General features: G+C 40.3%; 1 protein-coding gene across 8 annotated transcripts in view; it reads left to right on the forward strand.

The window, feature by feature from the left end:
- Positions 1 to 18,224, forward strand: part of BCAP29 (B cell receptor associated protein 29) — a 39,821-nt gene extending 21,597 nt beyond the window's left edge. For all 8 annotated transcript variants that reach the window (XM_023638895.2, XM_023638893.2, XM_070265447.1 and 5 more), the window contains exons 7-8: positions 12,354 to 12,454; positions 16,098 to 18,224. In XM_023638895.2, coding sequence (XP_023494663.1) covers positions 12,354 to 12,454; positions 16,098 to 16,130 — 134 coding nt within the window. In that variant the 3' untranslated portion in view covers positions 16,131 to 18,224. The remainder of the gene's footprint in view (positions 1 to 12,353; positions 12,455 to 16,097) is intronic.
- Positions 18,225 to 24,870: the final 6,646 nt, after the last annotated feature.

Below are 24,870 nucleotides of genomic sequence, written 5' to 3' on the forward strand. Positions count from 1 at the left end.
TGACCCATCCTTTTAGTAAGGTTTTAGCTCTTAGGTCTTTTTTCTAAATAAAGAATGTATTGCCATTTATTAGTTTATGTAATCTTCACAGGCTATTGTTGATTGTTATTGTCAAACCAGAAAAAGGGGCTTCCTTGCTGTGGGGCTGCTTTCCTGGTCCTAATCTGTAATGGTGGTGTTTTATCCTGTTTGGTTCCCTCTTTTGTTCCCAGTTAGTTGTGATGTTTCCTTTCCTGTGAGCTTCTTATCTCTTCCCATGACCTGTATGTGTAAAATAAACTGTGTCATCCAGTGACCACGAGGAATAGCTATAGGGAAGATAGTAACTTAAGACAGAAATTCAAGAACACCTTATAATATCATTGACAATACCAGCAAGCATGACTGATGCTACCCTGAGGAAAGCTTTTATAATCTCTATAGAGGGGCATTAAAGCAAGAGAAAACAGCCTCTTTCCCGAAGAGCTTCTAGTCCAGATGGGTGGATCCAACATATATGTGTAGAGTGACTGCAATTCATTTCCTCCTCTTCTGAGACCTGAGTTAGTCTACCAACAAACAGGGAGTGCAGGGTGCAAAATGGAAACTGAATAAAGGAATACACCAGATGATAAACATGTAATCAAGCACAGTTCTCTAAATATGGTGATGGACATACAGAGTGGCAGAAAATGAGTGAAATGACGTTACTGGTGTGGGAAGAACAAGGCATATAGCAGACTGCTCTATCAGAAGTTGATGAGGATGTGACACCCTAGGGTGCAATCAGAGATAATGCTGTAAAGTTGAGAGGTCAGTTGATGGAGCTCTTAAGTGATTAAGGGGATGATTAATTAGATGCTTTGGTGTTCTTCACTGCTGTCTTATTTCCTACCTAGATACAGTGATCACCAAAGGCCTGCCTAGTAAGTACTTTTATAGCGAGTTTTTCAGCTTGTGTCAGGTTTGTGTTTACTGCCAAGTCAGGTACAGGAGCTAAGCTGAACAACTCTAAAACTCTAAAACTTTGCAGGGGAGGAGAAATGATTTGGGGAGGGAAATCAGCATGTTCTTTTCGTTGTAAATATTATATCAGGAAAATAAAAAATGAGACTAGATCTCGAGCTCTTTCCAGCTCTGAGAGCATTTGCTTATGGGATTTTAACACAAGGAAGTCACTATAATGCTTAAAGAGTACCTAATTTTTTGTTTCTTTTTTATTTTGGTCAAAGTTTTAAATATGCATGATTTTAAAAGTCAAATAGTACTACAAGGCTTGTAATGAAAAACAGCAGTGCCCTGAGGCCTATTCTCAGAAGCAGCTACATTCAACTAATTTAGCTATGTCTTCTGATATTCCCCTCCAGTTTGTAAATACAATGTTTAGATAGCTATTCCTTGATCTTTCAGTGTGTGGGATATTATCTTTGACTTTCTCATATGGAAGAGAAGGACTTAGGACTGGCAGCTGTGCGTGTATCTCACCCAACTCTTCATACACACTTCCCACACCCCATCCTTCCAATATAAGTATATCATAATATTTATTATATCACATTATTGTGACTATATGTCTTTATTCATCATCATTATGGGGACGCATTTGCCTCTTTCCTGTGTTGATACCCTCTTTCCTGGATTCCATGTTTTCCACTTTTTGCTTACTCTCTCCTTTTGATGGAGCATATCATCCAACAGCTTCTTGAGAAAGAGTACATGAAAAGTAAATAATTTGAAGCCGTGAATTTCTGAAAATCATTATTTTCTGAAAATGATTATTTCTGAAAATCATTATCATAATTTTAGCCTCACCATTGGTTGAAAAATGTTTAACCTCAGAAATTTGAATGCAATATTCCATTATCTTCTGGCTTCTCTTGTTTCTTTTGACCTGGCCAGAGTCATTCCAGTCCCTGATCCTTTTTGTATGTGACTCTGTTTTGTTATGCCTTCTGAAAACTTGTGGAATATTCTGTCTGTCCCCAGGGTTATGAAATTTCATCTTGAGAGAGATTTTAGGATGCAGGCAGAATCAGTAAGATTGGGGGAATGAGGGAGAGTAGATGTTTAAGGTGACTCCAGGTTTCTAATTTGGTTGACTAGGTAGGTAGCACTTTTTACTAAGATTGGGACCAAAGGAGGAGTCGGGTGCTTTCTTTAATTTAGGGAAAGAGGAAGCAGAAATAATAAATTTTGTTATAAATATGCTGAGTTTGAGGGGCATCAAGATATCCTAGTGAAAATGCCCAAAGAATAGTTGGAAATACGAGTTTGAAGCTTGGAAGAAAGTTAGTCTCAAGACAGAGTCTAAACCATCATAGGTATGGATCTGATAGTTAAATCAAGGAGCTGACGGAAATGTCAAGGAAGAGTGTATTGGGTAAGACAGAAGAAGCCTGGACGTAGAGCTCTGGCACATACCAACATTTGAGAATTAGGCTGAGAGCAATCATCAGAGGTTTTACGTGGTAACTGTTCGTCTCTGGTCCTTTAATTCTCAGTAATTTAATTAGTAAAGATTCCTTGGATTCCAGATGATACGTCTACTTTTCAATGTGTATTAATAATGTTGAACCTACTGATGATCTAGAAAGTATTTATAGTACAAAATGCTATGTGTAATTATAAAATTTTGTTCTAAAATTTTACTCTTTGAAAGATGTCTCAAAATTGCAAAAAGGAACAGAGTGTATGAGAGTATATGGCTAATGTGAGTTGGAGGAAGTTAGGATTTAGGAGGAGACTGAAACTTGGGAAGCAAATGCTCTTGCCCAGCGTGCCCCCACCTCTCTCTCTGGACGACCTCACTGATTTCCACAACTTGATCTCTTCTCCAGAAGAAACCTGGCAGTATATTCCTTCACTTCCTCCCTCCCCATCTTATTTTACCTTCTTAATTGTTGGCAAGAGGTTACTGTCAGAGGTAAACTTTATTTACTCAACACTTCTGAAAGTTTGTATTTCATTTCAGTATGTCTTCATACAACGTCACTTTTCTGGAAAACGTTCACCCCTTTCACCTCTACACTGGATCAGTAGCGTATTTTTCTGCTTCGTAGAATGTCCCTACAGCTTTCAGAAACCAAGTACTCCTCAACAGTTTTTATGGGATCAGTTCCTGGGATTTTGGATCCTGCAGATGGCCGCATGTTCCTGTAGGGTTGCATCTTAAAGGGATCTTAGCAACCTGGAGTCTTTGCTCAGTTCCATTTATGAACTTTTAGTTGTGCCTGCCGTGTACAAAGTATTGTGCTGCGTGCTGTGAGGGATACCAAGACGAATACATTGTCATACCAGTCTTCAAGGATGTCTGGTGAGAAAGGTAGACAAATTCACTGAAAGCCAAAAGGTAAGGCGAGAGTTGATAAAAGCCAAAACAAAGGTATAATACGAAGAGTTATGGTAGCACAAGGAGAGTGATTGATTCTTAGTGGCAGAGTTGGGGAAAAATTCATAGAGGAGCTATCATTTGAGCTGAGTCTCGGGGATGAGAGGAATTTCAGAAGCGGAAATGGGCAGTAAGTGTCTTCCTTCAGCTTCAGGAACGCACAGAAACCGAGGATGGAAGGCCATTGTGCCTAAGCTTATGATACAGGGCGGGGTAGAGTGGGAGTGATGAGGCCAGCAAGAAAGCTGAGACGGGATTGAGGGGCTGTGAGTCCCATGCTTAGAAGTCCAAAATTTATTCTAAAGTAAGTACAAAGGCAGCAGCAGATTTTTAGCAAGAAAATGTAGAGCCAGAAAGAGTCTTTTGCCAAATAGTTTGTGGACCAAGATTAGATTAGAAAGAGACCATAAAATAACTCTCAAATGTTTAAATCTCTTTTTTTAAGAATTTTCTTGCACAGTTTGTTTCAGGATGCTGAAAGCATCTAACTGGTCTTTGGGAATATGGAGTGTAAAGTTACTCAGATTTGGTTTGAGACTGGCTTTTACTTATTAGCCTCTGTGTGACCTTGGGGAAGTTACTTACACTAAGCTGTGGTTCTTCATGGAGTTGTTGCCTGCATAAAGCACGTGGCCCAGTGCTTGGTCTATGTGAAAACTTAATAAGGGCGTGGTCATGTGGTGTAGTGGTTAAGTTCGTGTGCTCTGCCTCAGTGACCTGGGGTTCACAGGTTCAGATCCCAGGCACGGACCTACACATCACTCACCAAGCCATGCTGTGGCAGCATCCCACATTTAAAATAAAGGAAGATTGGCATGCATCTTAACTCAGCGACAGTTTTCCTCAAGTAAAAAGAGGAGGATTGGCAACAGATGTTAGCTCAGGGCCAATACTCTCACACACACAAAAAAAAACCTTCATAAATTGCTAGGCATTATTATGATGATGATGATTTCTATCAGAAAACTTTGTAAGTTAACTAGGAAATGACTAAAGCAAAAAAGAAAAGTTGGAACTTTAACTTTCAACCTTAAAAAAGTCAAAACTAATTTAAAACATTTTCCTCAAATGTGGGGTAATTTCTCTAACACTACAGTAGTTCCCCATCCTCAGTTTCACTTTTCACAGTTCACTTAGCCCGCGGTCAGCCACAGTCCGAAAATATTAAACGGAGAATTCCAGAAATAAGCAATTCATACATTTTAAATTACAGACCATTCTGTGTAGTGTGATGAAGGCTCATTCGATCCCGCTGCATCTCACCCAGGAGTTGAGTCATTCCTTTGTCCGACCCCCACCCCATTAGTCACTTAGTAGCCTTCCTGGTTATCAGATCACTGTCGTGGTATCACAGTGTTTGTGTTCATGTAACCCTTATTTTACGTAATAATGGCCCCAGAGCACAAGAGTAGTGATGCTGGCGATTCGGACATGCCAAAGAGAAGCTGTAAAGTGCTTCCTTTAAGTGAAAAGGTGAAAGTCCTAGACTTAGTAAGGAAAGAAAAAAAATCATACGCTGAAGTTGCTCAGATCTATGCCAGCTTTTATTACAGTATATTGTTATAATTGTTCTATCTTTTTTTTTTAAGATTTTATTTTTTTCCTTTTTCTCCCCAAAGCCCCCCAGTACATAGTTGTATATTCTTTGTTGTGGGTCCTTCTAGTTGTGGCATGTGGGACGCTGCCTCTGCGTGGTTTGATGAGCAGTGCCATGTCCGCGCCCAGGGTTGGGACCAACAAAACACTGGGCCACCTGCAGCGGAACGCGCGAACTTAACCACTCGGCCACAGGGCCAGCCCCTAATTGTTCTATCTTATTATTAGTTATTGTTAATCTCTTACTGTGCCTAATCTATAAATTAAACTTTATCATAGGTATGAAGGTACAGAAAAAAATATAGTATATAGAGGGTTCGGTACTATCTGCAGTTTCAGGTATCCACTGGGGGTCTTAAAACATATCCCCCTCGGATAAGGGGGGACCACTATATCTTACTTTCCGAATTCATATAATATTGCCTTTTTGGGGGCCAGCCCCATGGCTGAGTGGTTAAGTTTGCGCCCTCCGCTGTAGCGGCCCAGGGTTTCGACAGTTCGGATCCTGGGCTCAGACATGGCACCGTTCCTCAGGCCACGTTAAGGTGGTGTCCCACATGTCACAACTAGAAGGACCTGCAACTAACATATGCAACTCTGTACTGGGGGGAATTTGGGGAGATAAAGGAGAAAAAACAAAAAAAGATTGGCAACAGTTGTTAGCTCAGGTGCCAATCTTTAAAAAAAAAAAAAAATGCCTTTTTTATATATTATAATAAAAAGGTAGCCAAATTTAAAGTAAAATCTGGGGCCAGCCCAATGGCGCAGCAGTTAAGTTCACATGTTACGCTTCAGCAGCCCAGGGTTCACTGGTTTGGATCCGGATGTGGACCAACGCACCGCTTGTCAAGCCATGCTGTGACGGGTGTCCCACATATAAAGTAGAGGAAGATGGGCATGCATGTTAGCTCAGGGCCAGTCTTCCTCAGCAAGAAGAGGAGGATTGACAGCAGGTGTTGACTCAGGGCTAATCTTCCTCAAAAAAGAAAAAAATTTTAAGTAAAATCTTTTACAAGCTTCTAAATTGAAAAAGATAAAATAAAAAACCTCTCAAAGCCTGAGCTATGGTAAAACATACAGCGTTACATGTTTGAGTTGTTCATTTGCTAATTAAATCTGGGGTTGTTTATAAAACCAAAGTATAATAATAGCACTGTTCTTTTCTGTGGGTGTTTTGGAAATATATTGATTAGGCCCAGGGTATTTTAATTGCCCAGTGTTTAAAAGTAATAGACACCAATGAGATGACTTAGTTTTTGCTTTAGAAGCTGAGTTTTTACTTTAGAGGTTGCCTGTTGGAGACGTTTCCATGCTAAAATGCAACTGGAGTCTCAAATTAGCTTATCCAGTATTGAACGTATCAGTTCTTGTCCAAACTGTCCACTCTCGATTCCTGACACAGTCACTTTTGAAATGGATGGAGAGCAGTCAGCTGGGAAAGTGAGCTGGAGAGTTAAAGGATGAAAAACCTTTTCTTCCTAAAACTAAATCTCATCGCAACATCCTCTATCTATATAGCCTTTGTTCTTTCTGTGAGGGAAATTGATAGAGATAAAATGGGAAACTTTTTAGGAGGTTTCTTAAAGTTTCCAGTGTAATTTGGATCCTCCTCTCGTGTTCTTACACTTTATTTTATAATTCTTTTGAATAACTTTGTAATCTAAGAGAAACTGATAAAACTTACAAGGGTTGTTTTAGGACAGAGATCAGCAAACTGTGGCCCATGGGCCAAATCCAGCCTGCTGCCTTGCTTGTAGAAGTTAAATTTTGTTGGAACAAAGCCGCCCTTATTCTTTTACATATTTCCTATGGCTACAGAGTTAAGTAGACTGGACAGAGTCTGCATGGCACAGAAGGCTAAAAATATTTACTATTTGGCCATTTACAGAAATAGTTTTTGTGGGTTTTTTTGAGGAAGATTAGCCCTGAGCTAACATCTGCTGCCAATCCTCCTCTTTTTGCTGAGGAAGACTGGCCCTGAGCTAGCATCTGTGCGCATCTTCCTCTACTTTATATGCAGGACTCCTGCCACAGCATGGCTTGACAATTGGTGCAGAGGTCTGCACCCGGGATCGAACCGGCAATAGGTCTAAAATGTACATCCTGATTTTTAAGTTGTCCCAGCTTTGGCCATCAGGAGCTCTTTCAGTTGGCTCCTGTGTTCCTTTGACCTATCCCCATCATTGTGGATTCTTTTTCTTTTATCTTCTTTTTTGAGTACTTTATTTTCTGATACTACACAGTGTTCCAGTCTTATCTTGCATATGTCCTGCCCCATTCCTAGAATCAGTGTTTTACTTTTTTTTTAACTGAAGTGGATTCTATGATACTTATTGTTTGTTTTTTGTTTTTAATTCTGAGTTAGCATGAGATATTTGTAACATGATTATATTTTTATCAAAATATGTCAAGAATGGTCTGTTTGCTTAGTGACTCTCCAGGTCTCCTGAATATTTTGCCTTTTGATTAAAGATATTATTGGTTTTTGTTGCAACCAAGATTCCCATCAGGTGACTAAAAGTGACACCTCATTGTTTGCCTGACATTTATCATATTTTCAGGAAATGAACTTGTTCCTCACAAGTGAATTTTTCAGATGCTTAAAACTTAGACTTTTCATTTATCTGTTCTGTCCTTCCTTCAGGGAACATGTTTTAAGCACCAGCCACGTGCTAGACACAGTGCTGGGTACTCAGAACAGAGAGACAAGACATAGCTTTGTTTCTTGAGCCATCCACAGTCTAGTGGGGACATAGTTACACTTCAGCAAGATACGTGCTATCATACAGGTAAGCTCGAGATGAAGTAGAAGCCAAAAACAGGAATCAAGGACAATTCATTGACATTTTGAAGGATGAGTATTAATGAGCCAGATGAAATGGGGGAGAATGAATGAGGCAGAGAGGCTAAGGGAGATGGGCAAGAATGTTTTAACAAACTGAGAGGCACGTAACTGAAGGAGCATGACGCTTTTGAAGTCCTGTAAGGAGCTCAGTGTGACTGGAGCATAAAATGAGATGGAGGTAGTGATGAGCCTTGAGCAGTAGGCCTAGGATCCATCACAAAGGGCCTCATATGCCATGTTTATATGTCAACATTTTGGGGGCACTGTTGGAGGACTTTTAGGCAGAGAAGCAATCACTTCGACAGTATTGTGGACAATGAATTAGAGTAGCCAGGAAACTGAGGAATCCATTTCAGTAATACTCTAAACTAGAGATGAGGCCAGCGGTGACAGAGAGGGCCTGGAGTGGATAGATTGGTGATGTACAAAGGAAGTAGAAGCAACAACCCTTATCAGCAGATGGGCGTGAGCTTAACAGAGAGTGGGTGATGATTAAAGTGAAGAATAAAACAAACCTTCCCTGCATGTACCTGACAATATAGGCATGTACAAAAATAACTATAATTAAAACCGCAAGTTATGTTCCTTACTGAACGGAAGTATCTTGGAAGCATTACTGTAGATTAATGGTCCAGTAAGTGATCACTGGTAAAGGAATAGTCCATGTGAGGATTGCATACCGAATAGCGCCAAAATATCATGCTCTTGAGCTCTCAAAAATAGAACTAAATAAACCGGAAAGAAACCAATACTAGATGTACAGAAATTTTTCAGATTAAAAATGTTTTCCTCTGGTGCAATCCTTATAGCTATTGCTCAACAGCCAACTTTAGCTGTCATGCCAGTGCCTCTAAAAATTTTCTCTTCCATTTCCTGGCAGAGCTTAGCTGGTAGTGTCTGTTACCTTGGGGAGAAATCATAGTGGTACAATACATTTACACAGTGCCTTAGTCTCACCAGCTCTCCTACTTTGCAGATACCTCCATAAATGTAAGTTTGGCACCTGGAAAACAACACATATTTTTGGCCTGCTTATATGTCATTTTACAGAAACATTTTGGCTTACTACATGTCACTGTAACATTAATTGGGGTTAATTCTCTGTATTAATAAGTGATGCACGTGCTGCAAAAAGTCCCAGTGACTGGGACGTAACCTAGTTTCTCACTGAATCTGGCTAGTGTTCTCATGAACTATCTCACCATTTCCATAAAGCCACTGGCAAGTGATAGCAACTCATTTTTGCAGATGAGAAAATTGAAATAGTGACTTAAATGTATCACCTCAAGCCCCCTTGTCTAATAATGTCTTCCCTGTAGAGGCTGTTTCCAAAATAATATGGTTCAAAAGAAAGCAAGCATATTCAAATGTCAGATAAGTTTATATAATCCCTTAGTCACAAAGGCACTTCCAGAAGGAGGTAGAAGGCATCCAAAACAGAATATTGTAATTTTTATAAAGTAAGAGATAGAGGAAGGACTGGGAAGCAGTCCAAAAGCCTCTTAGACAATAACAGTCTCTCCTAATTGGAGTGAATTCAATAAGACAGTAATGATTAGGTTTATTAATATCCACTGAAATACAAAACAAAATTAGAAGCACAGTTCACTTGGCTCGGTAAGTGCCAGAAAAACAGGATTTGCCTGCAGTGATTTTGTTATGGCTTCATACCGGTGGTGATCAAAGGAGACTTCTGGGTAGGCTGAAGAAGTGGTTCTCTAGCTTCTTGTTAGAATCATAGGACCACCTGACTCATTCTTGCCATTAACAATTCATGAGAAAAATGGTATCTTTTAATAAGGAACTGATGAGTTGATGTCTAAGATTTATTGAATTTCCTAAGTAATCTGTGCATGTCAGAAATTTAAGTATAAATCATTTTTAACATTAGACCAACTCCTATTCAATACAAGCTCCTGACCAACATTCTTAAAACCACCATTGTAGTGAGACATTATATAATGTCCAGCCAGATGTTATTAGGTTGTGGAATCCTCCTTGCTTTTTATGTACCAGAAATCCAGCCTCTTAAACATTTTTAGTAAGGTCCTGAAGATAATACCATGTTTCATATTTTCAAGTAGCCTTTAGGAAATGCCTGTAGAACCCAAACTGAAAACTAATAGATAAATCTTTATGTTGTGGCAGTGGTCCCAGTGAACTCTAACGACTACCAGAGATCTCTCATCCATACCTAACGCGTTCCTTTAAGTGACATCACATTAAATTGTCCAGGTTCAGTCTTGAATCCCTAATTTAGAATTATGGATTTATAGAAGTACCATGGAGGAAATTATAGAGCTGTGCTGTTCTCATATGACTAGTCACTAGCTGCATATGACTATTTAAATTGAAATTTAAATTAATTAAATAAAATTTAAAATTCAGTTCCTCAGTTTCTGCTAGCCACATTTGAAGTGCTCAGTAGCCAAATGTAGCTAGTGCCTGTCATATTGGACAACACAGACATACGAGAATGCAGAAAGTTTAATTTGACAGCATTGTCTAGAAACTACTGACAGAAATAGCACTGTAGTTGATATAGACTTACATACTTATATATAAAAATGCCCGTATGATGGCTTCTCAAGAGGAAAGACAATCAGATTGTTCTAAGTAGAACCTGTAATTTCATTTCATTGTGCCAAAAAAGTGACTTTTAAATTTATAAATCCCATTTTCTTTCCAAAAGCTCCAACCTTAAAAGATTTACAAATGCAGAACTTCTAAAGACTACATGTACAGAATTGTATGTACAGCTAGTTCAGGATTCCCAGAATTTCTCCGATCCATCTCACACTGCTCTTCCCTTCTACATATTTGCTCATTAGCTTCTCCACAATGTGTTGACTTAAGTGTTTATCATATGTAAATATTTTTAGACTTCTATCTAATCTGCTGACTTAGACTGTAGCTCCTTGGTGGACAAAGGCTAATATATAGCTATTTTTGTCTGTGATTTTGAGGTAAAGCTTTTAAGTGCTACTTATACACCCCATGTTTTTCAACTTTGTGTAAGAGAGTGATTGTCTTTGTTCTTAAGGAAATATGTTCACCTGTTCCTTAGTAAGAATGATAAAATATGTTTTCCTTCCTCAGTTTTTTTGAAAGCAGACCCTTCTGATAAATTTGGTTCTATAATGCCTGCGTCCAGGCTGAGCCAGTGAATGTTTAGGATGAGCCTGGAACTTCTTATGTCAGAAAGTAAAGTACTCAAAAAAATGATGAGGCCAGAGTCAAAGGACAAGCAGGCTGAAGGGGTTCCCACTGGCCAAATCTGGGGGAAATGCAAGTATCAAAATAAGTATAGTAATGAATTATAAATCATAAAAAAAATAGGAACGAATTAGCTGAAGACAGGCAGATAGTTAGATGGGTAGAGGGGAAGAAAGGCTCTTCTTCATAGTAGAGTGCTGACTGATAAATGCGAGTGGAACGGTGAAGTTGGGAAATCACCATTTCGCAGTCGTTGTCATAAAGATTGGTTTGGGCAAGAATTATCCGTGGATACTAAATATATGGGGGAAGTTTTGACAGGGAGCAGGATGTTTTCATAGTCTCACTTGTCTTCCCACATATTGCTTCTTAGTTACAAGCAGGAAAATAACTGTAAAATGGAAATCCCAGTGAAAGGCAGGCAGGCCTTTGGATGTGATAGCTTGAGAGACGTTCATCACTTTTGTCGTACTTATGTGTAAGTAGGGTGCATAACCTGAATTTAATCATGAGGAAACATCAAACAAAACCAAAATGAAAAACATTCTATTAAAAAAAGTGGCCTGTATTCTTAAAAATGTTGATGTTGGGGCTGGCCCCGTGGCATAGTGGTTAAGTCTCCACACTTTCCTTCGGCGGCCCCAGGTTCACCAGTTCAGATCCTGGACGCGATGGCATTCAACATCAAATAAAGGAAGATTGGCACAGATGTTAGCTCAGCAACAGTCTTCCTTAAGAAAAAAGAGGAAGATTGGCAACAGATGTTAGCTCAGGGCCAGTCTTCCTCACACATGCACACAAAATGTCAATGTTATGAAAGATGGGGGAGAAGAGCACAGGGGGAATGCTTAAGGAACTATTCCAGATTAAAGGAAACTAAAGAGACTTGATGACTAAATGCTAATATGTGATCTGGAACTGGATCTTGGACTAGAAGTGAATAAAATGATAAAAAGGACATAATTGGAACAATTGCCAAGATTGGAATATGGATGGTAGATTACATAAAAAGTATTGATGTCAAATTCCTATATTTGATAACTATACTATGGTTATGTTAGAGAATACCTTTGTTCTTAGGAAATAGTCAATGAAATATTAAAGAGTAAAGGGGCATGATATCTGTAACTTATTGTCAAAAGGTTCAAGAAAATAATTGTGTGTGTGTGGAGAGAGAGAGAATGCAATAACAAATGTACCACAACATTAACAGTTGGTAAATTTGAGTAAAAGCTACGTAGAAGTTCTCTACTGAAGTCTTGCAGCTTTTCTGTAAATTCGAAATTACTTCAAAAAAAAATTTTAAAAATTCTATTCCATGTTTTCTAGCCCTTTCTAAGGCACAAAATGACGTGATGACATTGAAGATGCAATCAGAGAGACTTTCGAAAGAATACGACCGACTCCTGAAAGAACACTCAAAGCTTCAGGTGGGTGACATCCACTTTATGGGCCTACATTTTTTGAAATAGTGATTACCTAAGTCAACTATTTGGGTTATTTGCCCTCCCTAGGTCAAGAGGATGTACTTAATCCTAGCTTTGTTAAATGATTAAGGAAGCTAGATTTTTACCTAAAGGGTGAAAATTAGAACATTGCATGAAAATAAAAGATAATCATAATGTTGAGAACTACTGACATGCTAACTTATAGCCTTCTAGTTTTGGTGAAATTTTAAGGAAAACAATTGAGCCACAAAAATGACAGCATTGAAAAACAGACTGGTTCTGGAAAAATTTAGTTTTGCCATTTGGAATATTTCCTATCTTCATGCCAAAATAAGGCCAAAAATTGAAGTTCCACCTCACACTATTCCTTTTATCCCACTGTTTTAAACATCTTAGGAAAAAGCCTATGGCATTCAAATACATGACTTACCTCCAAAGTTGATGTGAAAGATGGAAATGGAAAAAACCTTTCTGTTATCAAAGCCACAAAGTCAGGGGCCACAGGTTCTCTTCCTCTTCCCCTCCAGTCCAGCAAGAGTCGAGTCCCAGCATTTGTCCACGGGGGACTTGTCTTTCCCTTCCCTGTTGGGCTGCCAGCTCCTAACCTGAATTGACTTCCCAGACACACTCTGACCATGGATGGGGAGAATTCGGGGAAGAGACCACTCCCGAGGCAGCCTGGGACCTCCCAGTTCCTCTAGGATGGGGGACCTATGCTCTTCAGCTTTCAGATTGGGCTTGTGTTCAGAATTTGGCAGACTTTGTGGCTCTCAGTCAGGACTTTTTAGCAATTATGGCTCTGTAATTATTTCACTATTCTAGAAGCCCCATTGCAGGATTCATTTACCTGCATCTTAATGGTCTTTGTATCTCCAGAGTCTAGCACTGTGCCTGGCATGAGGCAAGCCAGGCACTAGACTCTTAGGCCCTGGAGTCAGACAGACCTGGAGTAACTAGAACTCTCATTCTAGCTTCGTGATCCCAGACAGGTTGAGTCACCCCTCTGGAGCTCACTTTTCTTCATCTGTGAAATGGGAATAGCAGTAACACCTGGCTCACTGAGTTGTGGGGAGAATTAAATAGAATGTGTAGGGTGCTGAGCACTGTTCCTGGCTGACAGTAAGCACTCAAGAAATGAGAGTTATTATGATAATTATCATCATCATCAGTATTAATTCCTCTGTAGAAGTTTTACCAAAAGAATGGCTTATTCCCAACCAGCCACCTTAGCCTTGATTTAGAGCCATTCAAGAATCCAAAGCATGTTTTTAATCTGGAATTCCCAGTTGAGTTGCATGTTTGATTTAACTAACGTACTTTGACAATAGCAAGAAAAAGACAGGGCAACCCAGAGAGGGGTAGGTACCCTGTATCCTCCAATGCCAGGACGCCAAGACCTCAGTTCACGTGGTCTGGAAAAGGTAGTTCGATTTTCGGTAAGCCACACTTTCCCCGTCTCTAAAAGAGAGATCCTGAAATTGCTGACTTCACCATGGCGTGATGAGAATTACTCCATGGCATCCTTCAAGATTCACCATGGAAAGTAAAGAAACACTTTAGAAGTCTCCTGCCTAGAAATGGAACTTTTTTCCGTCCCATTTGTGATGCCAGGATGTACTCAACAAGGATGAGGATCCACACAGTGGCCTTTGCCAGGGTGTCAGAAACGTTTGGGTCCCTGAATGGAGAAAGGAGAAGCAGGAATATTTCTTGAATTTCTTCTGGCCATTGCTGAATGTCCTCATTGTGGTAACAGCTAATGATTCCGTAATCCCTGAAGAGTGTATGGGACAACGAGATTAGAGTCCCTCAACCCATTTCCTTTCCCCCAAATAAAGCTACTTTCAGCTTGGAGCTTACGCGTTCTTGACAAAGGAAGTAAAAAGCTTTTATGAGTAATTCCTTCACAAGAAAGCAGTTGTTATACCTGTTTCTTTGAAAAATGACCCCATCCCAGATATGCCAAGTGCCGTGCTGAGAGTGGGGCGTGTTCACTAGCACATTTAGACCTTGATCTAATTACTGCTTGTATCCAGGTTTTTGAAATATTTGAAACATCATGCATCTTGACTTCGTCATTACTTAAATGAGGATTATAATACCTAATGAGCATTAAACCAGATCCTGTAAAGGAAAGCACTTGAAATATTTTTAAACTATAAAACTCTATACAGCCATAAGATGCTACTAGTTATTTCTTGATTGGACACGTTTTTTCCCATCCACCTACTCAGCCCCCGTTGTCCAGTATGAGACCCTGTATAAAATTCTGAGATTTAGATGTCGTTAAATAAGAACCATTTTCTTAAAAGTGACTCTCACACTTTGATATTCACCTTCTGAACTCTGCCTGAGAAGCGAAAGATTACTGTAGACCGTCTGCAGGAAAAAGCGGTATCAGATGTCCTTTGTGAATGTTACTTCTATTGCCAAACCAACCTTAGTAATTGAATTATATCCTAAGGTTCTTTGAGAAACTTAGCTTTCTCATTTACATAGTTGACTTACTTTAAATAATCATTAAATAAAGGGCTGTTAAAATATTAAGGAAACAAAGATGGAAGAGGGGAAAGTTGGTTTCTTTACTGTAAACGGATCCCACTTTGCATCTTTTAAATCCGTTTGGGTTTCCCCATCTGGTCCCCTCTCTGGTATGGGCACTAAATAAACATCAGAGAACAGTCTCTTCAAACCCTGTGGTCTTTGCCTTTCCGTGTTTGGTCTGGCTCCCTTCTAGAAAAGAAAAAACAATTAACCGGGGGTTATTGGCAGCATAAACTCGTCAGCACCTGTAGTTTTTAACTTTCATTTTGGAAAATCACTCTTCACTTAAGAGACTTGTCCAGAAGAATAGCTCCATTAAAGCTTTGATTTTTATCTAAAGTGGTAAGATGTGTAAACATGTGAAAGTGGTACCTTAGCATTCAAAGTTCCTCCTCTAATCTGTCTTCTGATTGGGTTGCTTAATGTTGTTCAAGCTGCTCTGAAGGCATTAATGCTCAGCCCAAACAAGAGCGCGATGAACTTCCCACGTACCAGCACTGACCCCACAGCTCCATTTGAGGACAGTTTTCTTCTCAGTATAGACTTTTGCTTTCTTAGTTCAAATGAACTCTTAAGGGTAGTTTCTATCCCATTTTCCTCCAGTTTTAAATGATGTATTATAATCATCTTACTGTGATCAGCAAAGAGTATAATTTGAGGAGCCAGTTCTATTGGCAAATATCTGAAGGAGCAAAAAAAAGCCACCCATCTGGGTTGTTTGGTTCCCTTTATTCTTTCCTTGCCAGAAATCTTAATTGGGCTTGCAAGAGGGGAATTTTAGAAATTTTGTTTTCCTAGTATAACTTGTGAAACAAAAGCAAAGTAGATTAAGGCAGGAAAAAAATGAGCTTATCAAGAGTGTTGTTTTTCCCCTCTAGACATTTTTTTCAAGTAAAACCCACAAAGTTTTTGTGTAGTTTTTTAAATTTGAAGCTTTCTCAATCTATATTTTCACATTTGATTATTCTCAGAATTAATAACTAGACACAGAAAGGAGAATGTTTTTTAAAATTCCTTGTCATCTCTATGAATCTCTTTCTCACTCTTTGCTATAAGTACCTGTCATATTTTTTTCATACAGGATCGTTCAGGAAAAGACAAGAAAGGCCTGTGAACTTTATCAAAGAAGATTGTGATACGCCGTGTCAAGATGATAAATTTGTTATCATGTTAGCCTCTAGAAAACTTAAATTTAAAATTCAGTTCAGAAAAATGTACTGTCTATGACTGACCAATAATTTTTTAATGTCACATATGGCTGTATCATAACGGCATTATCACAATATTTGATGGTGTTTCAGATATACTGTAAAGTCTATATTCCAGCTCTTAAGAAAAATATAAGCATGGTAAAAACCTTTAGTAACAGCAAATTTATTACCAATAAAAGGAAAATATCGTTAGCCAGTTACTTCCAAAATTAGATTTTTAAGTTGCATGAAACCATTAATATCCTTAAAATCTTTGATGAGTTTCCAGTAATAATTATATTCTATTTAATCAGATGATGATGATGATGTATTTGAACATAGTATTCAATGTGAGCAAATTTGTTCATAGGGAAATTAAATAAGTATAAACATTCAGAATTAGCCACTATATTTATAAGGAAGAGACAGAAAGAGCAAACAAAACAATGACCTTAGTTGTTTTTTTTAAGCCTCATGATGCTGTGGTTTACTCTCTTAAGACAGCTATGTTGATAATTATATTTTTGTTACTGTGCTTCTGCACCTGTTGTATGGATTTTGTTGACATTTGTGTTAATGATGCATAATTAGTAAGTTTTCTACCTTGTCCAGTTCATCTAGTAGCGGAGTTTACATCTATTTGCATAGCTGCCATAGCACTGAACTGAAGCTATGTTACAGCAACGTGGAATTCTTGACTTAGAGAGTTCGTGTGTTACGTATCCAAACAGCGGTGTTTCCCCTTGCTGGGAACGCACACTTAGACAGATAGTACCTCAAATACGCATACACTGGTGTCACAGTTTCTCTCAGATGTTTCTGTATTCTAAAAGCTAAAGTATTAAATACTATTTTTCCACTCAAATATTCATTTAGACTTTCCTTTGGAAGATGATAATGATTGTAATATCAATGTGATTCAGGTTGTTCCAGTGTCTAGATGAAAATCATCTTCCTCGTCTCGTAAAAACCTAAATATAAAAGAGAATAGAAAATAATTACTGGAGTTTTTCCTTTCCTGATACTTGTTTCATCCTTTGTTTATTATCATTTTAGCACCAACCTCATGCATATTTGATTTCTTTCATTGTAAAGTGGATGAAATGAGCAAGTACATAGGAATTTTATTTCAGATAAAAATCGGGAGTTACTGCTAGAAAACAGACATGTAGGAGACATTTAAGAGGAGTGAGAACTGGGAGTGATACCATATGGGCTGACGAGGCCGTAAATAACAAGGAAGGGAGTGCTGAACGAGGAGAGAACTATACAAACGACAGCACAGAGTCTCAGAAAACCCAGAGCGAGCGCCGTGTGGGCCTGGAGATCCTGAGCATCTGTGACCCCCGCCTGCTGTACAGAAATCAGGCCTAACGACAGAATCACACGCAGAAGAGCGGAAAAGACACAGCTCTACAACTCACAAAACTGAAATCGAATCCCTGCTTCACTGTTAATTTAGCCAGGTGATTTTAACAAACTGTTCAAACTGCTAGACTTCCATTTCCTCATCTCCAAAATGGGCATAATAACATTTAAGTCAGGATTCCTACATAAACTAAGATAACGTGGTGAACCTCAGAGGTGTGCAGAGGGCTTGGCAGGGGAAGGGCTGGGTGCTCTTTGAGGGGCATGAGGGTTTGGAAGACTCCCAGAAAGCACTTTAAAGTGTACATTTAAGTAGTCTTAGAGCACAGCCTCTCCATTTTACAGATCTGCAAGCTGAGACCTCAAAAGTTTGTGCAGTTTTCCCAAGATAGCATGGAGAGTTAGATGCAAGGCCAGGATTTGGGTCTAGAATCCAGGGATCCTGGTTGCCCAGCATATTACACTAGTATATACACACAGTAGCTATAATTTGCTAAACAGGTTATTGCCGTGTGCTAGGCAGGCTTGGAACCAAGGAGTTGAGCACCGTCCCAAACTGCCTCTCCAGGCGGGCTTGTTAGTTCTTATTACTCTCTTGCTGATGATGGTGTTGAGCAAATCCTCTTATAAATAAACATGTATTCCATGGATTTAGCTATACAGCTTATTAAGTTCTGTTCCTTCCTGTTGGCAATAATGACTTCTAGGCTGTATTAGAGATTGGAACACAGCAGTGTTACTCCTGCCCTTTTCTTTTGGAGTCTGTAGTTTTGTCAGACTCTCCCTACTTTGCACACCTGCCTTGAGTTCCTGGACTCCAGGAAGTAGCGCTGAAGAAGGTCTGGCTAAGCTCTCTGGAATTTGGTGTGAGTCATCCTCATTCCTCGTCTAGCTCTATCTTGGGCCCCAGTACTGGTAACTAGATTACCCTGAACTCCAGCTAGATCCTGGAGTCTTGACTACTTTCTGTGATACCCTCCCGATGTCCCCAGCCTGCCTGGATCTCCACACACCTGTGCTTGTGGTTCCGGTGCTGGTCTCAGCTTGCCTGCAGTGGCACTCCAGCTTCCTCCTGGGACCTCCCAGTGGTTCCACGGCCATTGGGTGTGCCTGCTCGTGTGGTCTGGCTCTACCTTTGTGAGTTGGTCTGGTTCTGCATTCCTCTTCCTTTGTGCGCTGCCTTCTCACTGTCCCATTCGTGTCCCGCCCCAGTTGGGCGGCCCATTCCCAGCCCTACTGACATGGGATACACTTTGCATTTGAGTGCACACCACACAAAGTGTGAATATAGCAATCCTTTTAAGCCTTGCCTTTAATATCTAGAATGATTTGTCTATAAAGTCCATGAAGCGCTTCTGAACGTTTTTACCCTTGGGCCTACCTTTCTTAGAATTGTTGAAACTCCATCTATGAAAATTCAACCTTTTTTTTATCATTTCTTTCTCTAATCAATTTACTAAATGGCATTTTATTATTTCAGTGTTGTTTTCCACCTCTATCTCTACACAAACATATGACTTTATTAATCTTTCCTTCTGTGGCCGGAAGTGATTTCCAACACTACTGAAGTGAAAATGCGTCTCCCCCCAAGAGATAGCCACGTCCTAATCTCTGGAACCTGGGAATATTCTCTTCTGTGGCAAAAGAGTGAATATTACATTATATGACAAACGCTGTGATTAAGGATCTTGAGGTGGAGGGGTTATCCTGAGTCGTCTCGCTGGGTCCTAAATGCAATCACAAGTGTCCTTATAAGAAAGAGGTTTATAAACTTGTGTGACCTCAGTAAAATAATAAGAAATACATGATGACATTAAAACAAAAACCAAAAAAGGAAGATCTTGTCACACACAAGAGGAGAAGGCAATGTGACCACAGGGGCCGAGACTAGAGTGCTGGAGCCCCCAGAACTGGAAGAGGCCGGGAACAGAGTCTCCCCCGGCGCCTCCTGAAGGAGCATGGCCCTGCAGTGAAACTGGTTTTGGACTTCTGACTTCCAAAACTATGGGACAATCAACCTGTTATTTTAAGCCACCAAGTTTGTGGTAATTTGTGACAGCACTCACAGGAAACTCCTCATACAAGTCACATCTGTAATGCGCTGGACTGAATCTCACAATGTGTAGAAAATAGATACCCTTTCACACCCCTTGGTCTTCCATTAGCCATTTGGGTGAATCAAAGAATCAAAGATAGCCTTAGCCATGCCTTAGTTCCTTTTCCTCCTTCAACCATATTTCTCTCCATTCCCACTGCCACTGCCAAACCGAGCCATCATCGTTTCTTCCCTTGACTACTGTGACAACTTCCTGCTGGTCTCCCTCTAAGCATTCTCTCTTATTCTTCTCCTAGGTACATGCTCTCATAAATCGTGTCATCCCCTGCTTAAAGGCTTCCAATTATCTCCCATTGCACTTCAGATCAAACCCCCAAGACCTCACCAGGCTCCCACCTACTCTCAGCCTCATCTCAGTCCACGTGCCCTGCCTACCACACCTGCATTCTGATTCTTATGACAAGCCAAGTTCTTTCCCATCTCAGCGCCTTTACATCCTCAGTATATCCTGCATCCCAACCCTGTCCGTCTTTACCCCATTTTATTTTCATCACAGCTCTTGTCACTATCTGAAATTACCACATTTATGGTTTGGTTTTGTCCCCTGCCCAGTGACTAACAGTTCCTACACACAAGTAGAAAAGTTCCCAACAGGGAGTGGGGAGGATGTCCCCAAGGGACATTTGGCAATGTCTAGACATGTTTTTGGTTGTTACAACTAGGGCGATGCTAGTGGTGGGTAGAGGCCAGGGATACTGCTAAACTCTGGATAGCTAAGCACTGGATAGCCCCCCGCAAAGAATTACCTGAACTACAATGTCGGTTCTGCCACAGCTGAGATTCCCTGCAATAGATGCTTGTGGCAAAGGGCACTCAGTTGTCCCCTAATACCCATTCTTTCATTCGTCTGTGGTATTAGATACTCTGCTGTTTTACACACAGCTGCCAAGCATAAAGACAATATTTTCCAGTCTCCTTGTAGGTAGAAATGGGAAAGAATGTCACGTGGTAGGAATTATTTTTCTTCTTCCTCCATCCTGCTGCCTGAAAAACAGCAGTGCCATCTTAGATCATGAGGTTGAAGCCGTGCAAGCTAGAGCCACAAGATAGAAGCACATTGTGTCCATGACACCGTGGAGCGCTGTACCTCTCCTGAACTGCTGTTCAATAAATAATTGAATAAGTAAACGACACCAGATATTTTTAATGCATTGTCTCTCTTAATGGCCTAAACCTGGATAAAAAGCCAAAAATATGTTTGTCCTATATAGTGCAAAACCATCAGCCTTTTTTCTTTCTCTTTCCTAACTTGTGGGGTCTCATCTCATCTTCCCTACCTTTTATGTTAGGATTGTGATTTAAAATTATATCCTCTACTTTCTCTGCACATTCAGCTTTTTATATTTAACTTCACCATTATTAGTCCATCAGCAACAAGTAATGAGCCCTACAATGTCTGTGCATTTCACACTGTAAAGGTTTATAAGAGAAGTAGACCCCTGGTCTCTTCTTCATTCTCTTTACCGTGACCTTCACCACAAAGAAGTTCACCAAGAAACACCACACAAACAGAGGAGCATTCAGTTATCCTATGTATACACACAGTGCAGAAGAGCTGGAGGTGTAATTGTGACGAGATTAGGAAAAACTTAAGTTTTCTCGAGGGTTTTGTTCTTGATAATCACCCCTTTTCCTGAATTTGAGCAAGAATGTACTTGAAGATTTGGCTCTGCCTCCCTAAACCAGATGCCTTCCCAGGTAGTCAAGATTCTCCAGACTGTGCTGCTCCTTTAGAAATCTTTGTTCTCCCCGAAGCACCACCCATGGTAAAGAATTTCATCCTCATTCTTCCAAGGGCTGCCCGTTTCCTGGAACGCAAATGATTTTGAGACTGCCGCTTCTCAGCCAACGGCTTCCTGAAATAACCCTCCACGGAGGTTTACCTCCTGAAAAGGTTTCTTTTAAGTTTTTTTTTTTTCTGTCTTGAAGCAAACTTTTGTCTCGCCAAACATGGCAAATGTGGACAATATAGAATTTACAACAGAAAATTACAGTTAGCAGTTTGCTTAATGTTCTCATACACATAGAATTATTTACAAAAATGAGACCATACCATACATACTATTTTGTGACCTGATTTTATTCCCTCCACATCAATAAATATTGTTCTGGAAAAGGATTCTCCATAGGAAAACCTACCTCCAATTGTTCATATGAACATCACCTGAGGGGTCAGAGTTTTTTCAAATTACATAAACTCATATGCCCAGTCCATTACTACCACCATTGAGAATGACCGACCCAGGCAACCAGTGTTAGTTGTGGGACCGTGCTATGACCATGCGGTGTGTGAGGGCAGCAGAGGGAGATGAGACCCACTGTCCTCTGACACAGAGTATTTTATTTAACCCTGTTGTTGGACATTTCATGAGAACCCATTGACAGAAAGTGCTCTAGAAGCAATAGAATGTGGTGATTACATGCATGGCCTACCTGGGGTCAAATCCCATCTCCTCTATTGATTACCCACTTGGAGTCTCAGCTTCTTCATCTTTAAAGTGATTCTAAGCTTCTACCTCATGGACTTGCTGCGAGGGTTAAGTGAGGTAATACGCATAAGGAACTTTTTCTGGCGGTAAGCTACTTTGAACACTAGACAAAAACTGGTATCCAATGGTAAATTGGCCCCATTAAAAAACAAAAAAAGATAATCTGAAAGGAGAGTTTGTAAATATTTTTTTAAAGTGGAACTCCCAGTTCTATGTAATGCAAATGTCCTATGGGCCAGTCTAGGATGAATTTTCCTGATAACTATGAGCAGCATTCCCTGCACCCAGGACAAGCAGTGCCCGGCCGCTGAGGAATACAATAAACATTTGCTTGTTTGGATAGAATTCAAGTCTACTGTGTCAGATTCTCTCCAGATGACTCTTCCCATTCCTAGTCTTTAGAGTGTGTCCTGCTGTCTTAAGACTATGACAGGATCAGCTACAATTTGGGCCAACTTTCTTAAAGTATTAGTAAGTTCCTATTCCTGGGCACTAATGTATTTCCCTTCGAATCCTGATTTGATGGTGTGGGAGGGCCTGGCTCAGGGATGCTTTAGTAACCACTTGAGGCTTAACTGCAGTTCCTTTCTCCTTTCCCGATGATTAAAATATGTATACCCGTGGGGCAGCCCCGTGGCCGAGTGGTTAAGTTCACGCACTCCGCTGCAGCCGCCCAGGGTTCGGATCCTGGGCACGGACATGGCGCTGCTCGTCAGATCACGTTGAGGCGGTGTCCCACATGCTACAACTGGAAGGACCCACAACTAAGATATACAACTATGTACGGTGGGGTTTGGGGAGATAAAGCAGGAAAAAAAAAAGATTGGCAACAGTTGTTAGCTCAGGAGCCAATCTTAAAAAAAGAAAAAATATGTATATGTGTATGTGTGTGAGAGAGAGAGCGAGCGAGAGTGCTTTTTAACTCCTTTTAAAAAAGAAAAAGGTAAAGGCAGGGGTGGATCTGTGGGTTTGGGGGCCCTAGAACGGCTACAGTTTGGGAAGTCCTCTGTGAGAAAAAGAATATAAAATTACCAAAGCAAAATTAGGTTTGAACATGAGAATTTATTCAGAATGAGGACAGGAATCACAACAAATTGCTAGGACCTTAGAGACCAAGATCCCTGTCTTCTAAGGTCTTTGGTCTTTTTGGGCCATTTATCAGGAACACTTCCTGGTTGTACCCTGAAAGGTTGTACTCCTTTCTACCTAAAACACTCTACAACCCCAGTTTTCCGAGGGTACCCCAGTATTCTCGAGAGGCCCGAAGCTTAAACCTCAGTAATTCCGTGTGAATCTGCCTCTAGGTAAGACACGGGAGGGAAAGTTAGTGTAATCGACTTACTGAAAACGTCAAAATTTAAAGGAGTATGAATCACAGCTACTTTTTTACTTTATACTAAGTATACTAGTTTCCTGTGGCTGCTGTAATACATTACCACAAATTCAGCAGCTTACAATAATGCAAATTTATTCTCTTAAACTTCTGGAGGTTAGAAGACTAAAACAAGAGCTATGGAACTAAAATCAAAGTGTTAGCAGGGCTGGTGCCTTCAGGTGCTCTGGCAGAGGATCTGTTTCCTTGCCTCTTCCAGCTTTGCCTTCCTTTGCTGGCTGCATCCCTTTGCTCCTGGCCCCACTGCATCCTTAAAGTCAGCCATGGCCGGTGGAGTCTTTCTCATACATGTCACTCTGACCTTGAACTTTGGCTTCCTTTTTTCACACTGAAGGACCCTTGTCCACTCTTGTGTCCACCCAGATAATTCAGAAAAATCCCTTCATTTTTAAACCAGTTGATTTGCTTCCTTAATTCCAACTGCTACCTTAATTCCTCTTTGCCATGTAGCTTAACATACTTAGAGTTTCCGGGGATGAGAATAGGGTCATCTTTGGGAGGTCGTTATTTTGTCCACCACGGTGAGTAAATTATTTGAGTGCCGAGTACTTTTGAAAATGCTTTCTGCAATCAGCTTTTCCATAACTTTTCATTGGTTCTCAATAGGGGGAATTTTTGTTTTCAATTAGCCTACCTGTGAGGGAAGCCAAAGCACAACTGTGCATTTCAGCGTTGAAAGGGGGCGGGTCCTCCGAGCTCCCATGCCCAGGGCCTGCTGCTGCCTTTGGATTTTCCAAATGAAGGCGGCACATAACTCTCCCAACACTAGGAAGTGTCAGATGTAGGATTTTCACCTAAAGAAAACAGAATTGCCAAAAGATAGCTGATTGAACACACACTTTTACTCTTTCCCAACCTCCACTAAAAGTACAGTAAAGGGAGTTTTTAAAGGCAAAAACCTCCAAGGATAAAAGCGAGCATGAGAAGAAACAGCATGAACTTTTTGGAAGCTACAAAGCAGAGGAAAGAGGGGTACAGACTTAGCAGAACTGAGGAAGAACGAATTCTATTTCCTCTGCAGGAAAGCCAAGCACAAAGTTGATTTAAAACACCAAACAATCTAGGTGCAGGAATTGGTGGCACCAACTACTCTGGCAAAGGGTATCCTTCTGCCAAAAATAAGGAGGGGGGTTGAGAGCTGTTTGAGAAGCAGTTAGATCCTTGGATGCCCCTCTCTTCCTCCAGACTGCTGGGTGATTACCCTCGCCACCCCAGCAGAAGACAATTTTCCTCTTTGAAGAGGGTAAAGCAGAAGGTTTTTTTTTTTTTTTTTTGAGGAAGATTAGCCCTGAGCTAAC

The sequence above is a fragment of the Equus caballus genome, chromosome 4, assembly GCF_041296265.1.
Source record: "Equus caballus isolate H_3958 breed thoroughbred chromosome 4, TB-T2T, whole genome shotgun sequence".
Lineage (NCBI taxonomy): Eukaryota > Metazoa > Chordata > Mammalia > Perissodactyla > Equidae > Equus > Equus caballus.